Consider the following 20379-nt stretch of genomic DNA (forward strand, 5'->3'; position numbering starts at 1 on the left):
ACTATTGCCAAATCTATCCGCTAACCTATCGAAGTTCAATTGTCAAAAAATATTCTTATAATTAACTGCAATTAATATATAAAAAACAAACGTTAATTCATTCGTGTTTTGTATAAGTTATCAAGTTGCAGACACCTAAAATAATAGAATAAAAATGCGTTTTAAAAGCTTTCTCTCTTGGTATTTGAAGGATATAACATATACATTATAAGGACATGGCAACACTGCCATCGTAATATTTCGTTCTGTGAAACTTAGTTGACAGCTCATTTGAGGCTATCTTCACTGGGACCAAATATGAAAAACGTCCAAAAAAACATATCTTTGATGCGGTATACTATAGTAACAGATATTACTGACTTTATCACAAAAGTTGATCACCCTGTTATGTTACATAAAAAACTCACCTGCGAAATAAGAATAATTATGGTCGTTTTTTCCATCGGTTATAGCTCTCAATTGCGAATTTCCACTCTGCTGACTTCCCTGAGCAATATAATTTTCCAGAGCTAGGTTATTACTTGCAGTTAGCTCGTTACAATTTACAGCGACATCTGCATTAGCTTGGTTAAATCGATTGACTAATTTGATCTCTTTCTTGGAAGTTATTCTTCTGTCAGCAGTTGGCATAATGTCTGGATAGGGATACATATTACTGTCAGTAATAGTGGTTGAAATAGTACGAGATATGGATATTTGCTGAGATCGGACATCCCTATACTTCGGAACTAAATTGAAATGATTAAAGAACGGATGGTTGAACTGATTGGACAAACCGAATGGTGATGGTATCCAACTTTTTTCTACAACATAAGAAGTTGTTTCTGTTACAGACATCTTTGTACAAAAATCAGCAAAATCAGCTGGAAAAACTTCAGGATCTAGGTCTCTGTAAGACATTGCTTGTTCTGCAGATGGCATTAGTGCTTGATTTTGGTTTTCTTGTGGATTATCAGAAGCTAGAACTAAAGATTGTGACATATCTTCCAGGGAACTGTAGTCATTTGGTGCCAATTCTGTTGAAACAACCTCTTCATTACAAGAAACATCTGGAATGTCCCAAGAGCTGCTGTGTTGGTTACCTAACGACGCTACAGGCTTCTTATTTCTCCTCGATGCATAAATACCAGTACTAGTTGAAGGTTCTGAATCATAATTGGGATAACCAGTAGCAAAAGATTGTGAGAGTGACTGGAATTTCTCCGGTAAAACTTTTCTTTTTTGCAGAACTTTTACTGGGCTTTGAGGATATTTGAATTCGTTTATAATTTTTTCAACAGAAACTGGAATCACTGGGGACTGGTTGTCTTGATTGTAAGCAACGACATCACCATTTTTATTTGCTGCTGTAGTTTCCGATCCATTGATGGCGTTTAGGTTTTCTGCTGAAGCCAATATTTCTAAAAGTAAAGAAATATTTTCGGATAGATTACCTAAAATATTTTCAAGTTAATTAGTAGGTCATATTGTTAGGTAACAAACTGAATCAAGGTCCGAACTTCACCAAATATTAAAGCAGATATTTAATTTAGATTAAAGAAAATGGAGAACTACAGAAAACAGTTTTAAAAGATGTGTTGATACAAGAACGAAAAATGGAATTTATACTAAAATATGTAAACCCTATACTATATTTGATACAGGGAGAGATTATAAACACTATATTTTTAGTGATTTAACTGATTTGGTACTACTACTCTTTCATTGCTCTAAACATTTCTCTTCTTTGTATTTACATAGTTGTAGGGTACCTTGTAGTCTATAAATATGTGATGAGTATCTATGTCATCTTCCAGTGTTTTTTCTAAAATTTGTCTCATGTTTGCAATCTGACTAAACTTACATCATTTAGTAAGAAATATGTCTGCATATATTCGTATATATTCTATAAGCTTCTGACAGTTCCCAGATATCCTTTCATCTTGAAACCAAACCTGACTGACAGCTTCTCATTTTATTTTTGCAGTACAGTCGATTTTGCGCAGTCTAGCTTTGCAAATGGCCCACAAATTTTCAATGGGGTTCAGGTCTGGCGAATTACCGGGCCAATCTAAAACATCAATCTTCTTTTTTTTTAATTCCATCATTTGGTTTGACTTGTGACAGAGAGTAGAGTCCTGTTGAAAAATCGCTCCTCCTTGGGGCTGAAATTTTTGACTGTTCATCATGCCTTTGATTGGTACCAAAGATCCAACCCCTATGTATGAAAAAAATCTCCAAAACATTTTTTTGACTAGGTGTTTTACGGTTTGACCAATATGAGATGGTGTAAGGTTTTCATTGTCAGACTTCCTCACGAATTAAATTCACTTAATTACTGAAACCAACACAAAATAGTACAAAACAATACAAACTTAATGGGAAATGTCCTAAAACACCCTCAAATAAAAGGCAGAGAAAAGTAAGGTTATGTTTTCAATGTTTGGTCAGTTGTAAATGTGTGAACAGTGTATATTGCCAACTGTGAATATTGAAAAATGTCATTAACAATTCCATTATTTGCACAATAATGTATTTTATCCGCTGCATTTAGAAGCCTAACTCCTCTGAGGTTAGAGCATTTAAAGATAATGTTTGTGTAGGGTGCAAAGTATTCCAATCACTGGGGAGTGATTTATGTGTCCATATTTCTTTTATGAGCTGCTGTAGTGCTATAGTAGTATGATTTATTACTCTCACTCAATATCAAACGAAGTTTAAATGTATCTAAGTTAGGTCTTCACATCAACAATAACCATAAACTAATGGGATTAAGTCATCATGTTATTATTAGTATAGAACAAATTTAGGTGTATCAAACAACAAGGCAAGCAACAACATGGTTAAAAGCATGCAGAATGGATTCTTAGTTTAGAACATTCAGCTGTATATAGCAATGTTACATAAAACTGGCTGTACAATCACAAATAGCATACACAACCTTAGAAAGATAGAAAAATCCAGAGATAAGTTTGACAAAGCGGTTTCACAGAAACCACATTTAGACTGATGTATTCGAAATGTCTCAAAAGACCTACATCTTGCTGCTCAATCTTAAAGTGAAGACAAGTAGTATTGTGGTAAAATAAAAAGACAATGAGTCTCAAAAGATATTACGGGAAAGTACTGCTTCAGTAATTAGATCAAAATTCAGAATAAAAATAAAAAACAACATAAATTACCTGTATTTTGTGTGTTTTCCTCCAGCCCATCAGTTCGGTAGCCTTTGCCATGAAGTATTAATGAATCTTTCTTTATTTCAGGCGGCGTTATTTGGTCTTGAACTCTAGAAATATTTTCTTGGTTTACTACCTGAACCGTTGACTTTTCGTTACTAACAAACTTATCTTGAAATCCGGAAACACTGATTGGTTCTTGTTGCTGTGCTGAATTGACGAAGAATGGAACGGTGCCGAGGAATTTTTCTATATCTGGTGTTTCAAGGGACTCACTAGAATACTGCGCATTGTCTACTTTCGGTATTGAAATATTTAACATTGGATTATGTGTAACAACAGCTTCTACAGGAGGTATATTCTGAACTTTAGTTTTGTTCGGAATTATTTTATCTTCTGTCATTATTGAAGTTTGTACCTCTGTTTTAGTGGAATCTATATTTGTGACTGGTAGATTGTTGTTACTTATGCCATTATCGAATTCTAGATTTAATGAAGATTTACGAGTTTTACTACAAGTGAAATCTATATCTGAAGCAAAATGTGCTGTTTCGAAGGTGTCGTGATCATCGCTATTTGTCTCTAATTTATTAGGAACGTTGGTTATGGTACTTATTAAGTTTTGATTTGCATTACTTGTGTTTTCTTGATTCTCTTGCATAGCCTCTGATAAACTTTCTGGGAATATTGGAGCAGAACGAGTTACAAATTCATCATTATCCACAACAGTTGGTGGATATTCCAGTTGTGTTGTAGTTTCAAATGTTTTACCAGTGTCATCTTCTAAAGTTTGGACAACAGCATCTATTTGAGGGTCTTCTGGAATCGGAGAGTTTGTAGTAGTTAAGTTAGTGGACTGAGTTTTTATTTCATCCAAATTTGAACATATTTCGCTATTAACTTTGACCGACTTCAGGTCTTCGTCTGACGACGATGAAGACGAAATATGGGCATCGTTTACTACAAATCCGCTATTGTTTTCAATTTCTACCTTTTCTTGTCCTATATAATCAGTTGAGACCTTATTTACAACTACATTTTCTTGTATTGGTATTAATTCAAAATTTGAAAAATATTCTTTGCTATTATTTTTGTATAACTCGGTATTTGTGGATTGATTCATAGGTTCGCATGAAGATGAGATATTTGTTTCACTAATGTTTGATGTTTTTGATGTCAGCTCTTTGTTGGTGACTTCACATATAGCTTGTTCAGACTCTGACTGTTGAGTTAGACTCACTGTAGATAGCTTGTTTTCTTCAATATTTGATGACGTCAAACCTACGTATGGATTTTCATTATCAATCAAAGGAAGCGTTTCCGATTGAATTTTTTCTTCTTCATGATCTTTAGTAGCATCAGTAATCAGTCGTTCTTCAGTAGAATTTTCCTGTTGTTGATCAAAAGTGGTCAGATCTGTAGTATCCATTTTTAAGTTACTTTCAGTTGCCGATTTTCTTTCATATTTATCTTCTAACAGTTCAGTATTAGAGGCCATAATATCAGTTAGGTTAATTTTTGACTTAATCTTCAAAATCTTTTGTGGTGTACTCTTTCTTCTCTCTTTTCGAGATATAGGTTTCAGAACCCGTATATTTAGTGTCACTTCTTTGGTGTCTTTAGTCTTATTATCTAAAACACTACTGGATTTCTTTACTGATTTTGATCTATCAACACTTTCGGACATCACTGGAGTTCTCTTTATACTTTTATCCAGTTTTAGATGTTTATTATCTGATACTGTCGTGCTAGTAATCAGTTCATCAGAAACTTTGTTTTTTCTTGAAGCAGACTTTCTTGATTTCAATTTTACATTAAGGTTCAAATAATGCTGCTCTGAAACGAGACTTTGTGGTTTTTCTGAAATAATAAAGTCGCCTTTTAATGAACATGCAGCTTCAACAGATGGGGATGATATAGATTTCTCTCCTAGTGATATAGAATGTTCTTGGATTGCTATTGGATCTTCTTTTACATAATCGAAAGGTTCCAATACTTCTACACTATCGTCAATCTTGTACACATTTGCTATTGGCTCAACCAGTACATCAGATCGCACTTTCTCTTCTTGTATCTTATTGGAAATTTTTGATATTTCATCAGATTTATCTGCTGTAACCTTTACACTATCAATGATTTCGCTTTCGGTTGAAATCTGGTTATCTGGTACATCAGTAGATAGTACGTCCACTTCTTTTACTTCATTGGAAGTTTTTGAAGAAGATATTTCGTCTGAATTATCTTCGGTAGCCAATATACTAACATTAATTTGATTTTCGGTTAACTTTTGGTTACCTGGCAAGTCAGTTAGTCTTACGTTCACTTCTTGTATTTCATTGAGAATTTTCGAAGAAGTTATTTCTGGTACTTCGACTGAATTATCTTTGGTAACCATTATACTATCGTTGATCTGATTTTCGGTTGACATTTGGTCGTCTGGTACATCACCAGCTCTTACCTTCATTTCTTGTATCTCACTAGAAGTTTTTGAAGAAGATATTTCGTCAGATTTGTCTTCTGTGACCATTACACAATCACTAATTGACATTTGTTCATCTGGGACTTTGGTAGATTTTATTACATCTTGCTGAATCTTATTGTATGTTTCTGAAGATGATATTTCTGATATCCCGTCAGAAATATCCTCTGTGGTCTTAATATCAGTATTGGTTTGACCTTCAAGCGAATTTTCTTCAATTGATTCAGTAATAGGTTTAGTTTGACTGTCTTGGATCTCATTACATGTTTCCGAAGATGAAATTTCTGGTATCTCAGATGTATTTTCTATTATTTGGTTTTCTAATGGCACTTGTTCAACAAGTCGGTCCACGCATTCAATACGATTTGTGTGATCTGCTTGGACCTCATTGTATAATTCTGAAGAAGATACTTCTGACATTATATCAGGTTTATTCACTGTAGGCACATCAGTATTTTGTCTTTCTGACGAGGTTACTTCTGATATTGAGTCATATTTACTCTGTGTTAACTTGATATCATTATTAATTTGATTTTCTAACGACGATTGTTCAACTACTATGTGTTTAGGTTCAGCATGTATTTGGATCGCATTGTGTGTTATTGAAGAAGATATTTCTGATAAGTTGAGTCGATCTTTTATAGGTTTTACAGTAATTTGACTTTCACATGGCGTTTGATTAATAGATACATCAGGTTTACAATTTTTTCTCTCATCAGCAGAAATTGAAGAAGAAATATGTTTGTGTCCTGTCACTGTAGATTCTTCGGCACCTGTTATTTTTTGTTCAGACTCTTCTACTTTAGTAATCTCTGTCTCACTGCCCAAATCTAAACCTATGGTATGTGTTTTGGCAATACTTTCTTTCACCTTTTCTTTTGATTTTACAGAAACTTCTTGAAGTTTTGTTGAAGTTTTGTTATTTTCATTATTATCTCTGTATAAAATTACTCGCAGTTCTTTGTCAATGAAAGTTGTTTGATCCTTTGTCTTCGTCGTATCTATGACTTCTTTGATTGGCACGTATTTATTCTTCCTAGTTTCTCTGATGTTTTGTGAAGCTTCTAATACATTTACAGCACTTTCAATTTCACTTGAACATACACTCAGTGTTGGTAAATTTTGATCTTCTGCATTGATAAATTTCGATTGTGTTGCTATGGTATCTGAAAGAGACGAATGTTCTTTGTGATATTTTGTTTTCACCGTCTTGGATCGTGTATTATCTGTTACTTTTGAAGCTGAAGGAGTGCTCTCTTTAGGGGTTCCTGATAGGAAATTTGCGGCTTTAGTTGTAATGGTCTCTTTGAGTGTTGTATTAAACACATCCTGAGTATCGTCAGATAATGTAGTTAATTCTAATTTTTCTTTAACAGAACATTCTGTTGGTGACTTTTGTTCTGTTGCAATGTGTTTAGTTTCTGGTAGATCTTTTGGAACTTCAGTGTTCAGTACTGTCTTTAAACTTAACTTCTTTTCAGGTAGATTTGTTAGTAAAGACTCATCCTGTTTATTGTCGGACAAGCTTTCATTGGATATTGTTTTAGAACGTAGTATTCTTCTAGGCAACTGTTCGGCGATTTCCGACGTAGAGGTAATCACATCGTCGTTATTTTTATGTGGTTTTGGCACACTTTGTTCAAGTTTGATGGAGTGATCAGTTTCAGGTGTAACTAATGACTTCGATCTTAGTCGTCTCTCATTAGAATCTGCTATCTTTAAGGTGGAGTCAGATAATTTTCGAGGCTGCTTCAACATTTTTTCTGACTCTGTAATACATGTAGATTTTGATCTTAATTTTCTAATGTTTGGTTGTTTTTCCGGATTCTTAGTTAATTGTAAAAGTTCATTGCATTCCTCCGAAATAATTTTTTGGTTGTCATCTTTAGAAGCAGACCTTGATCGTCGCTTGGATGTGTATTCAGTTGGTAGCATGCTATCTTGCAGCAATTTGGGCTTATCCAATTCAATTTTTTTGTCAATTTCAGACGTAGATGCTGATTTGGATCTTAATGATTTTTCATTTGAAGATTTTTTCGATCTACTTATGTCGTATTCTGTACACGATTTTGACCTGTCATTTCGTACTCTTCGTTCGGTAACAGATATCTGTATCTTGGGTTTTTGAATTTGTACAGCCGTTTTACTATCTGATTTGTGTTTTAATTTATTTTCCACAACAGCTGTTACGGTCATTTGGTGTTGTCCAATCGAGGTATCTTCGACATACTTCCTAATTAGATCATCTACTTCTTTTTCGTCATACATAACTGATATTCTTCTCGGTTTTCTTTTTTGTGTTTCAACTTCTTTCTTACCGAGAATATTGTCCTTATGTGTCGAGTTCAATTTCTTTTTATTAGAACTCACATCATACGATACATTTTCCATTTCGTTCTTTAGAGAATCTACTTTTTCTTTATCTAAATTTGCGGTTTGATCTTCTTTTTCATTATTCCAATTCTTAAGTACTTGGTTTTTCTTTTCGCTTCTTTTTTCTTGCTCTATATCTAAACTTACATCTTTCCTTCTGATCTCCTCAATTTGACTTGAGAATGTCACTTGTTTGTCTTTTGCTTTTACCAATACGTCATCCAGTGACTTACGTCTTTTACTTCTTTCCGAACGTGATGATTTTTTATTTTTTGTATCCTGACTTTCAATATCTTTTGGTTTCAGAATGCTATATTTGGTTTTACTTGAAACTTTTTTGGATGTGTCACTAAAAACACTTTCAAGGTTAATAGCAGCAGTTCTCTTCTTATTTTTATTAGTATCTTGTCTGTCTTTCATTATTTTCATTTCTTTATTAACAATTTCGCGTTGTTCTCCCTCTTCCAAATGTGTTTGTGTTTCATTTAAAGTATCTTCATTTACCAAGGCTTTATTCATGCCCTCAGGAAGAATTTCCGCATTTTTCCTATTAGTTGCTCGCCCCCTTTTCCTTTTATCTTTTGTGCTAAAGCGCTCACTCGTATTCTGATTGCTATCCAAAACAATTTTTGAAGGTAATGTGTCAGTTACTTCCAAATCTTCTAACTTCGATTGTTTTTGTGCTATAGTGGAAGTTATAACTTCCTTCTTTGGGGAAATTAGTACGTCAGATAATATTTTAATTTTCTTCAAGAGGGAATTTTCTCTATTTTTGACGTTTTCGGAAAGATTATTTTCATCTACACCTATTTCTTGTGATTCTGAACTGGATTTATTAACTATTTCAGATTGTACAAGAGTTTCTTCCACATGTTTTGAAATATTATAACCTGTACCAGAGGTTAAAAGTGACTTAACTAAAAAATCTTGTGAACGATTTTTTTCTTCAACTCCGTGCTCTACTTGTAATAGGCGGAGATGTAAAGGAATGTCATCGGCGCTCTCCGGCGACCCAATCGATTCGTTTTGTAGTGTTTCTGTAAAATTATCTTTGGAGTTATTAAGAGAAACTTCCACGTTTGGATGTTGAAGATTGGTGTCTATATCAACGCCGGTTTGTTGTACTGTTTCCTGGATTTCTTCGTTAGGAATTTTTTGAAATATTTGTTTTTCAGTTAATGATATTTCCTCTAAATTAGGCGAAATATTATTGACCGTTGTATATTCGAGAGAAGAAATATCTCCCCCTTCTTGACTTCCTCTTTTTACTCGACTCATTCGAATATCTAAAGGAATATCATCGACGCTTTCAGGTGATCCAACTGATTCTTGTTGCACGAATTCAGTGTTATTAAGTTTTTCTTTCAGATTTCCAGGATTAACTCCAATATTCGTTTGAAGAATAGCGTGTTCTTCAAAAGAATTCTCAGATACTGCAATTGATCCCAGTTGTGTCTGATATGACTGATAATTGATGCTTGGATCAATGTTGTCTGATTGTTTTTTAGCATCTAATTCTTTAGGAGAAGAAACATCGTCTACATTCTCAGGTGCTGTAATTGGTTTTAATTGCAATGCTTTTGTTTTACGTCGTTTTCCCTCCTTTTTAAGGGTACATTCCATATTTGGTACCTCATGACTGATACTTGGATCAATGTTGACATCAGGTTGTTTTTCAGAATTTAATTCTTCAAGAGAAGAAATAGTATCAATGTTCTCAGGTGCTATAATTGAATCTAATTGCAACACTTGTGTTTTACGTCGTTTTCCCACTTTTTTAGGGGTAAATTCTACTTTTGGTACCTGATGAATGATACTTGGATCAATGTTGATTTCAGCTTGTTTTCCAGCATTTAATCCATCAAGAGGAGAAATGGTATCTATGTTTTTAGATGCTGTAACTGAATCTAATTGCAACACTTGTGTTTTACGTCGTTTTCCCACTTTTTTACAGGTAAATTCTACATTTGGTACCTGATAACTGATACTTGGATCAATGTTCATATCAGGTTGCTCTTCATCATTTATTTTTTTAAGAGAAGAAATATCAGCTTTGTTATCAGGTGCTATAATTGAATCTAATTGCAACACTTGTGTTTTACGTCGTTTTCCCACTTTTTTAGAGGTAAATTCTACATTTGGTACCTGATGACTCATGCATGGATCAATGTTGATATCTAGTTGCTTTTCATCATTTAATTCTTTAAGAGAAGAAACAACATCTATATTCTCATGTGTTGTAACTGGTTCTAGTTGGAATACTTTTGTTTTACGTCGTTTTCCCAGTTTTTTAGAGGTAAATTCTACATTTGGTACCAGATGACTGATACTTGGATCAATGTTGATATCAGGTTGCTTTTCATCATTTAATTCTTTAAGAGAAGAAACAACATCTATATTCTCATGTGTTGTAACTGGTTCTAGTTGCAATACTTTTGTTTTACGTCGTTTTCCCACTTTTTTAGAAGTAAATTCTGCATTTGGTACCTGATGATTGATACTTGGATCAATGTTAATATCAGGTTGTTTTTCAGCATTTAATTCTTCAAGAGAAGAAATAGCACCTATGTTCTCAGGTGCTAGAATTGAATCCAACTGCAACACTGGTGTTTTACGTCGTCTTCCCACCTTTCTAGGAGTAAATTCTACTTTTGGTACCTGATGATTGATACTTGGATCAATGTTGATATCAGGTTGTTTTTTAGCATCTTCAGGGGAAGGAATATCATCTATATTCTTAGGTGTTAGTTGTAACACCTGTGTTTTACGTCGTTTTCCAACCTTTTTAGGGGCCAATTCAACATTTGGTACCTGATTGATGCTTGAATCAATGTTTTTATCGGCATCGAACTCTTTAAGAGAAGAAATATCGTCACATACTTGTGTCCTACGTCGTTTTCTCACTTTTTTGGGGCCAATCTCCGCGTTAGATATCTGATTATTAATATTTGAGTCAATGTTGTTACCGGGTTGTTTGTTTGCATCTAACTCTTCAAGAGAAGCGATATCATCGACGGTATCAGGTACTGCATCTGATTGTGGTTTGAGTATTTCAGTTTTACGTCGTTTTTCCATCTTTTTACAACGAATTTCTAAGTTCGGTTTTTGAATATTTACGTTTGGATCATCGGATTGTGTTTTAGTTTCGATCTCACAAACGACATCGATTTCTTCAGGTACCTTGACCAATTCCTGTTGCGATATTTGTGTTTGACGTCGTATCTCTAAGTTTTTAGTGGTAAATTCGATGTTTTGTGGTTGACGACTGATGTTTGTAACGTTTTTATCATATGTGATCTTCTCAATAATAGTATTATCGACATTCTTGTGTGTTTTAACCGATTCTTGTTTCCATAATTCTATTTTAGGTCGCATATTAGATACAACTTCTATATTTGATACTTGAACACTAGAGTCGATGTCAACATTGGTAATAAAAACTTTATTATATGATTCAATCGATTTATTTGTTGTTTCAGGCGTTACAAATGTATCCACTAAATTCATCGAACCGGGAGTACTTTTTTTATGGCCCGATGAAGCAGTGGAAACATCCATAGGTAGATAATTTTCTTCACCTCCTGGTGTATCTAAAGGAACCTTACGGATATTCGCGTGTGACGAATTCACTTGGTGTTGTATTTCTTCAGCTTTAACTCGTTCCATCTTCTCGACCATAGATTTGACGTTGTTTTTGCAGGCTAACTTATATCGTAATTTTGGTGGAGTAGAAACTGAATAGTGCAGTGATTGGTGTCCTAAAATTTGATAATCATTTCTAAAATTAGTCTCAGCGTTTGTTTTACTACAGCTTTCAGTTTTGCTAGCGTTTACGTCTATAAGTGGAGTCTCGGCGTTTGTTTTATTACAACTTTCAGTTTTTTTAGCAGTTTGCAACTCCACGTGTGTCTGTGGTTTGTTGGAGGTAGTATTTTCTTCAAAAAATCCATCGCTGGTCTCTTCAGAAATGAGATCAGTGTGTATGTTGACCATGAGCTTAGTAGTACTTTCATTTGTGCGGGAAATTTCCTTTTTGGCAGTTTTTCTAACCGATCTCTTAATTTTGATGGTCTTCTTTGAAACGGTAGTAGTAGTTGGAGGAGAAACTTTACTGCGAAACTCGAGATGTTCTTGTGTGTCTTGATCGTAGACACTAAAGTCATTATCTTTATTATCATCAATAAACAATTTATTACATTCACTATCATTGCTATCGGTATCAGTAGTGTCTTTAGTAGTAATGATATCAGGTAATTGGTGAATTTTAACATTATTAATTGGTGGAGTATTCCTAAATTCTTGTGGTTTCAGAATATCATCGATTAAATGTCTTCTATAGGCGCTCCTGGTCACACGCTTTTCGTCATTTTCAGATCCCTTTGTGACGTAGTTTTTCTGTTTACGTCTTACAATTTTTCTCTGAAGCTTCTTTAAATCCAACTTCCGGGGAATACTTTTACGTTGTTTCTTCGTACTTGGAACATATATCTCTGTTTCTTGATCTCGTATTCTTTCTGCTGTATTAGCTAGTAGATCCAAACCACCACGAGACTCTTGCGTCACCACCGCCTCTTTATATATATCCCAATTGAGATTATTCAAAGAAAAACTTCTATCGACACTGTTAATTTTGGACCAATCGCTGGTGACTGCGCCATGCAGCAACTGCACAGGGTGAACAGGTTCTGCAGAAGTTGGAAAAACTTCTTCATTTGCAACCACTGTGGTCTGAGTCCCAAATATGATCGATGATTTATCTTCAGGAGGCACGATTTCTTTTCCTCCCACTTCGGTGTAAGTTTGGTTTGAAGCATCCTCAATTTCCAACAATATGTCATCTTGTTTTTCCACATTTGTACCAACGATAACCTCGTTGACAAAACTATCTTCTATATGTTCGCTGGACTTCTCAATTTCTTGAATTCCGTTTTTACTCTGACTTAAAACTGTGTCAGCGAGATTCGCAGAGATATTTTCTTCGTTATTATCGTTTTTTGCCAGTAAATTTGTATTTGGAGCGTTTCTATTGATATCATCGTTAACGCATTGAAGATCATTAGTAACCTGCTGAAGGTGATCTGAAACTACAGCCGCTTCTTTTTTCGATTCCTTAATGTTTTCATACACTAGGCTTGATTCCCCCGCCACATTTTCTGAGCATTCAACTATTTGTTCATCTCGATACAATAGTTCTTCAGATCCGATTTCGATTTTGTGCTCCAAATTACTAGTAGGCTCACTGTCTTTAATTGTATTCATCTCTTGTTCGTCTGTATTTATATTATCTTCCGAATCTTGCTTATATATTTCGACAACTACGTCTGTTTGAATATCTAACTCAGATTCAGAAATAATTTCATCATTTTCAGTAATTTGTGCTGCTTCATTTAGTTCTTTTATTCCTACACTGGTCTCAATGTTTACATGCGTGATATTTTCTTTGATGTGCGTTATATGTTCGCCTGAATCTTCAGTTTGTTCCAGCATTTGTGAAGTAGAGATCTCTTTTTCATGTAGACAACTTGGTTCGTCAACTAGTGACTGTGTTTTAGATATTTCCGAAGTGTGTTCACCTTCAAATTCCGGAGTAACTTCTTCGGTAAAAGATGAATCATTACTTTTGAAGTTTTCAATTTCTTGTAGCGGTTTTTCAACATTTATCGTTTGATTATCTTCAGAAATTTGACATAAATCGTCATTATGTTCAATATCATCAATTTCTGGATGTTCCAATTCATTTGCACCTTCTAAATAGCAAAAAGCGGTAACTTCTTCCTGTGATACTTCTATGAAATCGGTTTCTAATTCCATAGTTTCCTCTACAATGAGCTCAGCTCCTTCATCATCTACTTCTAGGCTTGGTTGAACTAAATCAGTTATTGAAATAGCACTTTGATCATCAACAGTGCTGATAGTTTTAATCTCATGTAATACTTGTCTTGAACAAACTTCACTATCGAAAAAATCACTATCCTCATTGCTATCGTTTTCATGGGCAACCACCACTTCAGTAAGTTCGTTAATCTCACTATCGACTTTTGACCAATTTGAATAATTAACATTTTTATCGCTAACCTTAGTATCTTCATCACCATGTACTGTTGGTTGCCGAATTTGGTGACTCTCTGAACTACATCGGTCCTCGTTAATGGTTTTAGTATTAATTTTCTCAATTTGTTCAAGCGACGCACAAATAATGTCACTATTTGTATCGCTCTCCTTAGTATCTTCAATATCACTTAAGCTTTGTTTTAACTGAATCAGGTCACTTTCTGAATTATAACAAATCTCGTCGTTTACGTTGGCATTTCCGTCCCCATAATGTGTTTGTGTTGAATAAACTTTGTTACTATCTAAGTGATCACTATTTTCATCCCTATCGTTAGTATCTTCAATATCTCTTACATTTTGTTTGGACTGGTCATTTACGTTGCCATTTCTGTCCTCATGTTGTGCTTGTGTTGAAGAAACCGTGTCACTATCTAAGTGGTCACTGTTTTCATCGCCACTCTCAAGCTGAACTCGCCACTCTTTTTCTGAATTAGACCCTTCCTGATTTGTGAAATAAGTATTTTTATGTTCTTCTGTTGAAAAAATCCTGTCACTATCGAAATGATCACTATTTTCATCGCTATCCTTAGTATCTTCAATATCATTTACTTTTTGTTTCAGCTGAATCAGGTCATGTTCTGAATTATTATATTTCTCGTCATTTACGTTGTCATTTCTATCCTCATGTTGTGCTTGTATTGAAGAAACCGTGTCACTATCACAGTTTTCATCGCTATCCTGCTGAACCAGGTTCTTTTCTGAATTAGAACCTTCCTGGTTAGTGAAATCGGTATTTTTATGTTCTTGTGTTGAAAAAATGCTATCACTATCGGAATGATCATTATTTTCATCGCAAACCTTACCATCTTCATCATCAATTATTTTTTCTTCAAGCTGACTAAGGTCTTCTTCTGAATTAGACCATTCCTTATTAGTGAAATCGGTATTTTTATGTTCTTGTGTTGAAAAAATCTTGTCACCATCGAAATGATCACGATTTTCATCGCTAACCTTATTATCTTCATCATCAATTAATGTTTCCTGATTAGTGCAAACGGTATTTTTATGTTCCTCTATTGACAAAATACTGTCACTATCGACATGATCACTATTTTCATCGCAAACCTTACTATCTTGACCATCAATTATTTTTTCTTCAAACCCAATCAGGTCACTTTCTGAATTAGAACCTTCCTGATTAGTGAGATAGATATTTTTATGTTCTTGTGTTAAACAAATCATGTAACTATCGGTATGATCACTATTATCGCTAACCTTACTATCTTCATCATCAATTAGTTTTTCTTGATTAGTGCAAACGGTATTTTTATGTTCTTCTGTTGACAAAATACTGTCACTATCGAAATGATCACTATTTTCATCGCAAAGCTTACTATCTTCATCATCAATTATTTTTTCTTTAAACCGAAACAGGTCACTTTCTGAATTAGAACCTTCCTGATTAGTGAGATGGATATTTTTATGGTCTTGTGTTGAACAACTTCTGTTACTATCGAAACGATCACTATTTTCATCGCTAACCTTACTATCTTCATTATCAATTATTTTTTCTTTAAACTGAATTAAGTCACTTTCTAAATTAGACCCTTCCTGACTAGTAAGATCAGTATTTTTATGTTCTTGTGATAAACATTTCATGTCACTACAGGAATAATCACTATTTTCGTCGCAAACCTTACTATCTTTATCATCAATTGTTTTTTCTTTAAGCTGAGTCAGATCACTTTCTGAAATAATATCTTCCTGTTCAATGAGATTGGGATTATTATCTTTATGTTCTAGAGTTAAACAAATCCTCTCTCTATTTGAATGATGACTAGTTTCATCGCTAACTTCAGTATCTTCATCACCACAAACTGTTTGATTAAGCTGAATCGGGTCGCTTTCTGAACTATAAATTTCTTGGTCAATCGGATTGGTATTTATATCTTCATGTTGTTGTGTTGAACAAACGTCACTATCTGAATGACCATCACTATTTTCATTGCTAACCTTGGTATCTTCACCACCACAAACTTTTTGTTTAAGCTGTATCCGGTCGCTTTCTGAATTATAACTTTCTTGGTCAAAGGGATTGGTATTTATATCTTCATGTTGTTGTGTTGAACAAACGTCACTATCTGAATGACCATCACTATTTTCATTGATAACCTTGGTATCTTCACCACCACAAACTTTTTGTTTAAGCTGTATCCGGTCGCTTTCTGAACTATAACTTTCTTGGTCAATGGGATTGGTATTTGTTGAACAAACGTTACCATCTGAAGGATCATCAGTATTTTCATTGCTAACCTTGGTATCTTCACCACCACAAGCTTTTTGTTTAAGCTGAATTCGGTCGTTTTCTGAACTATAAATTTCTTGGTCAAAGGGATTGGTATTTATATTCTCATATTGTTGTGTTGAACAAACGTCACTATCTGAATGACCATCACTATTTTCCTTGCTAATCTTGGTATCTTCACCACCACAAACTTTTTGTTTAAGCTGTATCCGGTCGCTTTCTGAACTATAACTTTCTTGGTCAATGGGATTGGTATTTGTTGAACAAACGTTACCATCTGAAGGATCATCAGTATTTTCATTGCTAACCTTGGTATCTTCACCACCACAAGCTTTTTGTTTAAGCTGAATTCGGTCGTTTTCTGAACTATAAATTTCTTGGTCAAAGGGATTGGTATTTATATTCTCATATTGTTGTGTTGAACAAACGTCACTATCTGAATGACCATCACTATTTTCATTGATAACCTTGGTATCTTCACCACCACAAACTTTTTGTTTAAGCTGTATCCGGTCGCTTTCTGAACTATAACTTTCTTGGTCAATGGGATTGGTATTTGTTGAACAAACGTTACCATCTGAAGGATCATCAGTATTTTCATTGCTAACCTTGGTATCTTCACCACCACAAACTTTTTGTTTAAGCTGTATCCGGTCGCTTTCTGAATTATAACTTTCTTGGTCAAAGGGATTGGTATTTATATCTTCATGTTGTTGTGTTGAACAAACGTCACTATCTGAATGACCATCACTATTTTCATTGCTAACCTTGGTATCTTCACCACCACAAACTTTTTGTTTAAGCTGTATCCGGTCGCTTTCTGAACTATAACTTTCTTGGTCAATGGGATTGGTATTTGTTGAACAAACGTTACCATCTGAAGGATCATCAGTATTTTCATTGCTAACCTTGGTATCTTCACCACCACAAGCTTTTTGTTTAAGCTGAATTCGGTCGTTTTCTGAACTATAAATTTCTTGGTCAAAGGGATTGGTATTTATATTCTCATATTGTTGTGTTGAACAAACGTCACTATCTGAATGACCATCACTATTTTCCTTGCTAATCTTGGTATGTTCATCACCAAAAACTTTTTGTTTAAGCTGAAACAGGTCTTTATCTGCATTAGAACTTTCCTGTTCAATAAGAGTAGTAGTTTTATCTTGTTGTTCTTGAGTTGAATTATCACTATTTTCAACATCACTTTCTTTTTGTTTAACCTGAATTAGGTCATCTACTGCTTCGATATTAATGTCTCTATCTTCAATTAATTGACCTTTAATATCGTTTATTTTCTGACTCGATCGTACTGAATCAGATTGAAAGTCAGTACTTTTAGGATTAATGCTAGTAACATCTTCTTCCTGGATAGTTTTAGTCAGATTAATATCAGAATCAACATTACATTGACTCACTTTGCCGTCTTGTACATTCTGAATTGTTTCAGTTGGTGGGGTTATCAAATTAGCCGATAGTCTCTGGACAGTTTGAATTTCATCAGCACTTAAACCATCGCTTTCCATATCAATTATTTTGTGGGCTATTTGAGATATTTCTGCATCTGTCATACTCCGTGCGATAACCTCAATATCCCCATCTTGTACTATTTGCGTGCCTTGAATTAAAGCGATGTTGGAATCAGCAGTTTTCTCTTCCATGACATTGGTTTCGTAATCTGAAGATAGCATTAGATTGGTTAAGTATTTTTCTTCAAAATCAGAATATGAACTTAACGAGTATTCTTTTTTAGATCCAATAGAAGTCTCAGTATTTTTCTTTAGTTTTTTGTCACTGTCGTAATCAGAGTCAACGGATGATTGAATTGGTTTAGTTTTAAAATCAGAAATTTTGGATGTTGTTTCCAAATGTTTAATTTTTTCTAGTCGTATCATTAATTGTTTATCTACTTTTTTTCGAATTATTTTATCATCACTACTTTGGAACTGAGGTATTAAATTATCACAGTGGGACTCAGCAGAAACTAGCACATCTACAGTCATACTATTTTCATGAAATATTGAACCTTCTAAAATGTTCCGGTTAGATATTTCATCATATTTTTGTACATTATTTTCATCACTCGTGGCTTTAGAGTCACATATACTTTTAATTGAATATATTTCGGTACATGTTGACTCCGTTGTGTCTGTATTTTTGGAGTGATTTTCATCACTAGTGGCGTTAGAGACACATACAATTTTACCTGAATCTAGTTCACTACATGTTGACACTGTTGTGTCTGGTTCAGTTACTAGATATTCATCACCACTCCTTCGGTTTACTTCGCACTCATTTGGTACCAGCATTGATTCCACAAGATCCATTTGATTTGTCGAGTCTGCAATGCTTGATACGTCAGAATCTTTTGCAGGTGTTGAATTATTATGCAGCAATGTTTGTGATGTTTCTCTGGATACAGAGCCATTATCAGTTTTATCTTCAAGACAAATTATGTCGTCGCCTGAATCTTCTTCTTCGCTTTTCACCTCTGTACATGAAGCGTGTTGATCAATAGTAGCATTGAAGCAATCTAGTGAGTCCCCATCGCTCAGTTCTATAATATTGACATTACTATTTTGTCGTACTCGTGTTTCTGTTGTACAATTATTTTCTCTCGATATTATATCATCTAGTTCCCTTATTAATTCATCATTCCCAACAGTTGTAGATTCTGAACATATATTATTGATTCTTCTTGCGTTTTTAGATCTCCTTTTAGGCCTTTGCCTTCTGGTTTCCGACTCTTTACAAAAATAAGAAAGTTCTTCGTCACTTTCTAGTCCACTCTCGTCTAAGCAAATTGTATAAACCAGCCTTTTACTTTTTGAACTATTAACTTCATATTCCGATTGGGAGATTTTCGCTGCTTCAATTTTGATTTCTAGATCGTCTTCATCTGTAGCTTCTTCGTGTACTGTCGGTAATTCTTCCTAAAAAGAGATATTGATTATTTTATCACGAATTACTTAACTAAAATATTAGGCATCAGTAAACAATTTCAACGTTTTAGTTGCTCAAGCGTGTGGTCGGTGGACAGCAATAGACAAGTCAATTGTTGAGAAACACCTAAATTATTACAGTATACTCCCTCTATAACGAACACGGTTATTACGAGGTTTCGCTTATAACGAGGTACATTAGATGTTCCGTAAAATTTCTATTGAACTATAACCCTCTATAGCGAGGCAAATTTGGTTATAACGAGAGAAAATAAAATTGAAAAATGTGTTTTTTTACGTTTTTGGCCCCGACGTGGCTATAAATAAATACCTTTTTAAACGGCCCCGCAATAAATATAACTGCCGCCCGCAATAAACTTCTTTACAATAAATACAACTGTTTCACATCTTTAGAAAATATGATAGATAGAATAATACTGGACAATTTAAAGTAGTCAAAAATGACAGAATTCTTCCAATTGCAGAAGCAATAGTTTATATTATCCTTGAAAATGGGCTTTATACATTATGTAGTTGGGAAAAATGCAAGTACAGATTTTTTGTTTTAACTTAAATCGTTGACAATAAAAAAAAAACTTTTTTTTGTTTTAATGTATTTCATTGGCAATAGTATTATTGTTGTCTGATATAACGAGATCGGCTTATAACGAGGTAATTAGTCTGCCATTTCAGTTCTCGTTATAGAGGGAGTCTACTGTATTATTAAAATCACCTAAAAAATTGTATGCACTGAAATCAAACAAACAAAGCAAAATGTTAAACTTGTAGCTGCCGGAACGAACCATAGCCGGTGACAAACCCCTCTCTTAAGATGTGCCGTTGGTACTTGTTGGAACGACAATTCCAATGAAGGACTAGCTAGGCCCATTTTAAAAGGGCAACGATTAATTATTATTAATGCTGGCAGCGAGAAGGGCTTTATTGCCAACGCTCAATTTATTTTTTAATCAAATTCAAATACCGGAGACTATCATCACGAAATGAATTTTACGAATTATAAAAAATAGTTGGAAGAAAAATTAATTCCTAACCTACCTCCAAAGTTTGTCGTGGTTA

The 20379-nt window shown here is 34.2% G+C and overlaps 1 protein-coding gene across 4 annotated transcripts in view; it reads right to left on the reverse strand.

The window, feature by feature from the left end:
- LOC140450419 (uncharacterized) overlaps positions 1 to 20379 on the reverse strand; it is a 127115-nt gene that overhangs the window by 30919 nt on the left and 75817 nt on the right. For 3 of the 4 annotated variants that reach the window (XM_072544054.1, XM_072544052.1, XM_072544053.1), the window contains exons 7-8: positions 3162 to 19293; positions 408 to 1433 (exon numbers count right to left, since the gene is read on the reverse strand). In XM_072544054.1, the coding sequence (XP_072400155.1) occupies positions 408 to 1433; positions 3162 to 19293 (17158 nt within the window). The remainder of the gene's footprint in view (positions 1 to 407; positions 1434 to 3161; positions 19294 to 20379) is intronic. The other variant, XM_072544055.1, reaches the window with a different exon arrangement.

This window comes from Diabrotica undecimpunctata, chromosome 9 (assembly GCF_040954645.1).
Source record: "Diabrotica undecimpunctata isolate CICGRU chromosome 9, icDiaUnde3, whole genome shotgun sequence".
Lineage (NCBI taxonomy): Eukaryota > Metazoa > Arthropoda > Insecta > Coleoptera > Chrysomelidae > Diabrotica > Diabrotica undecimpunctata.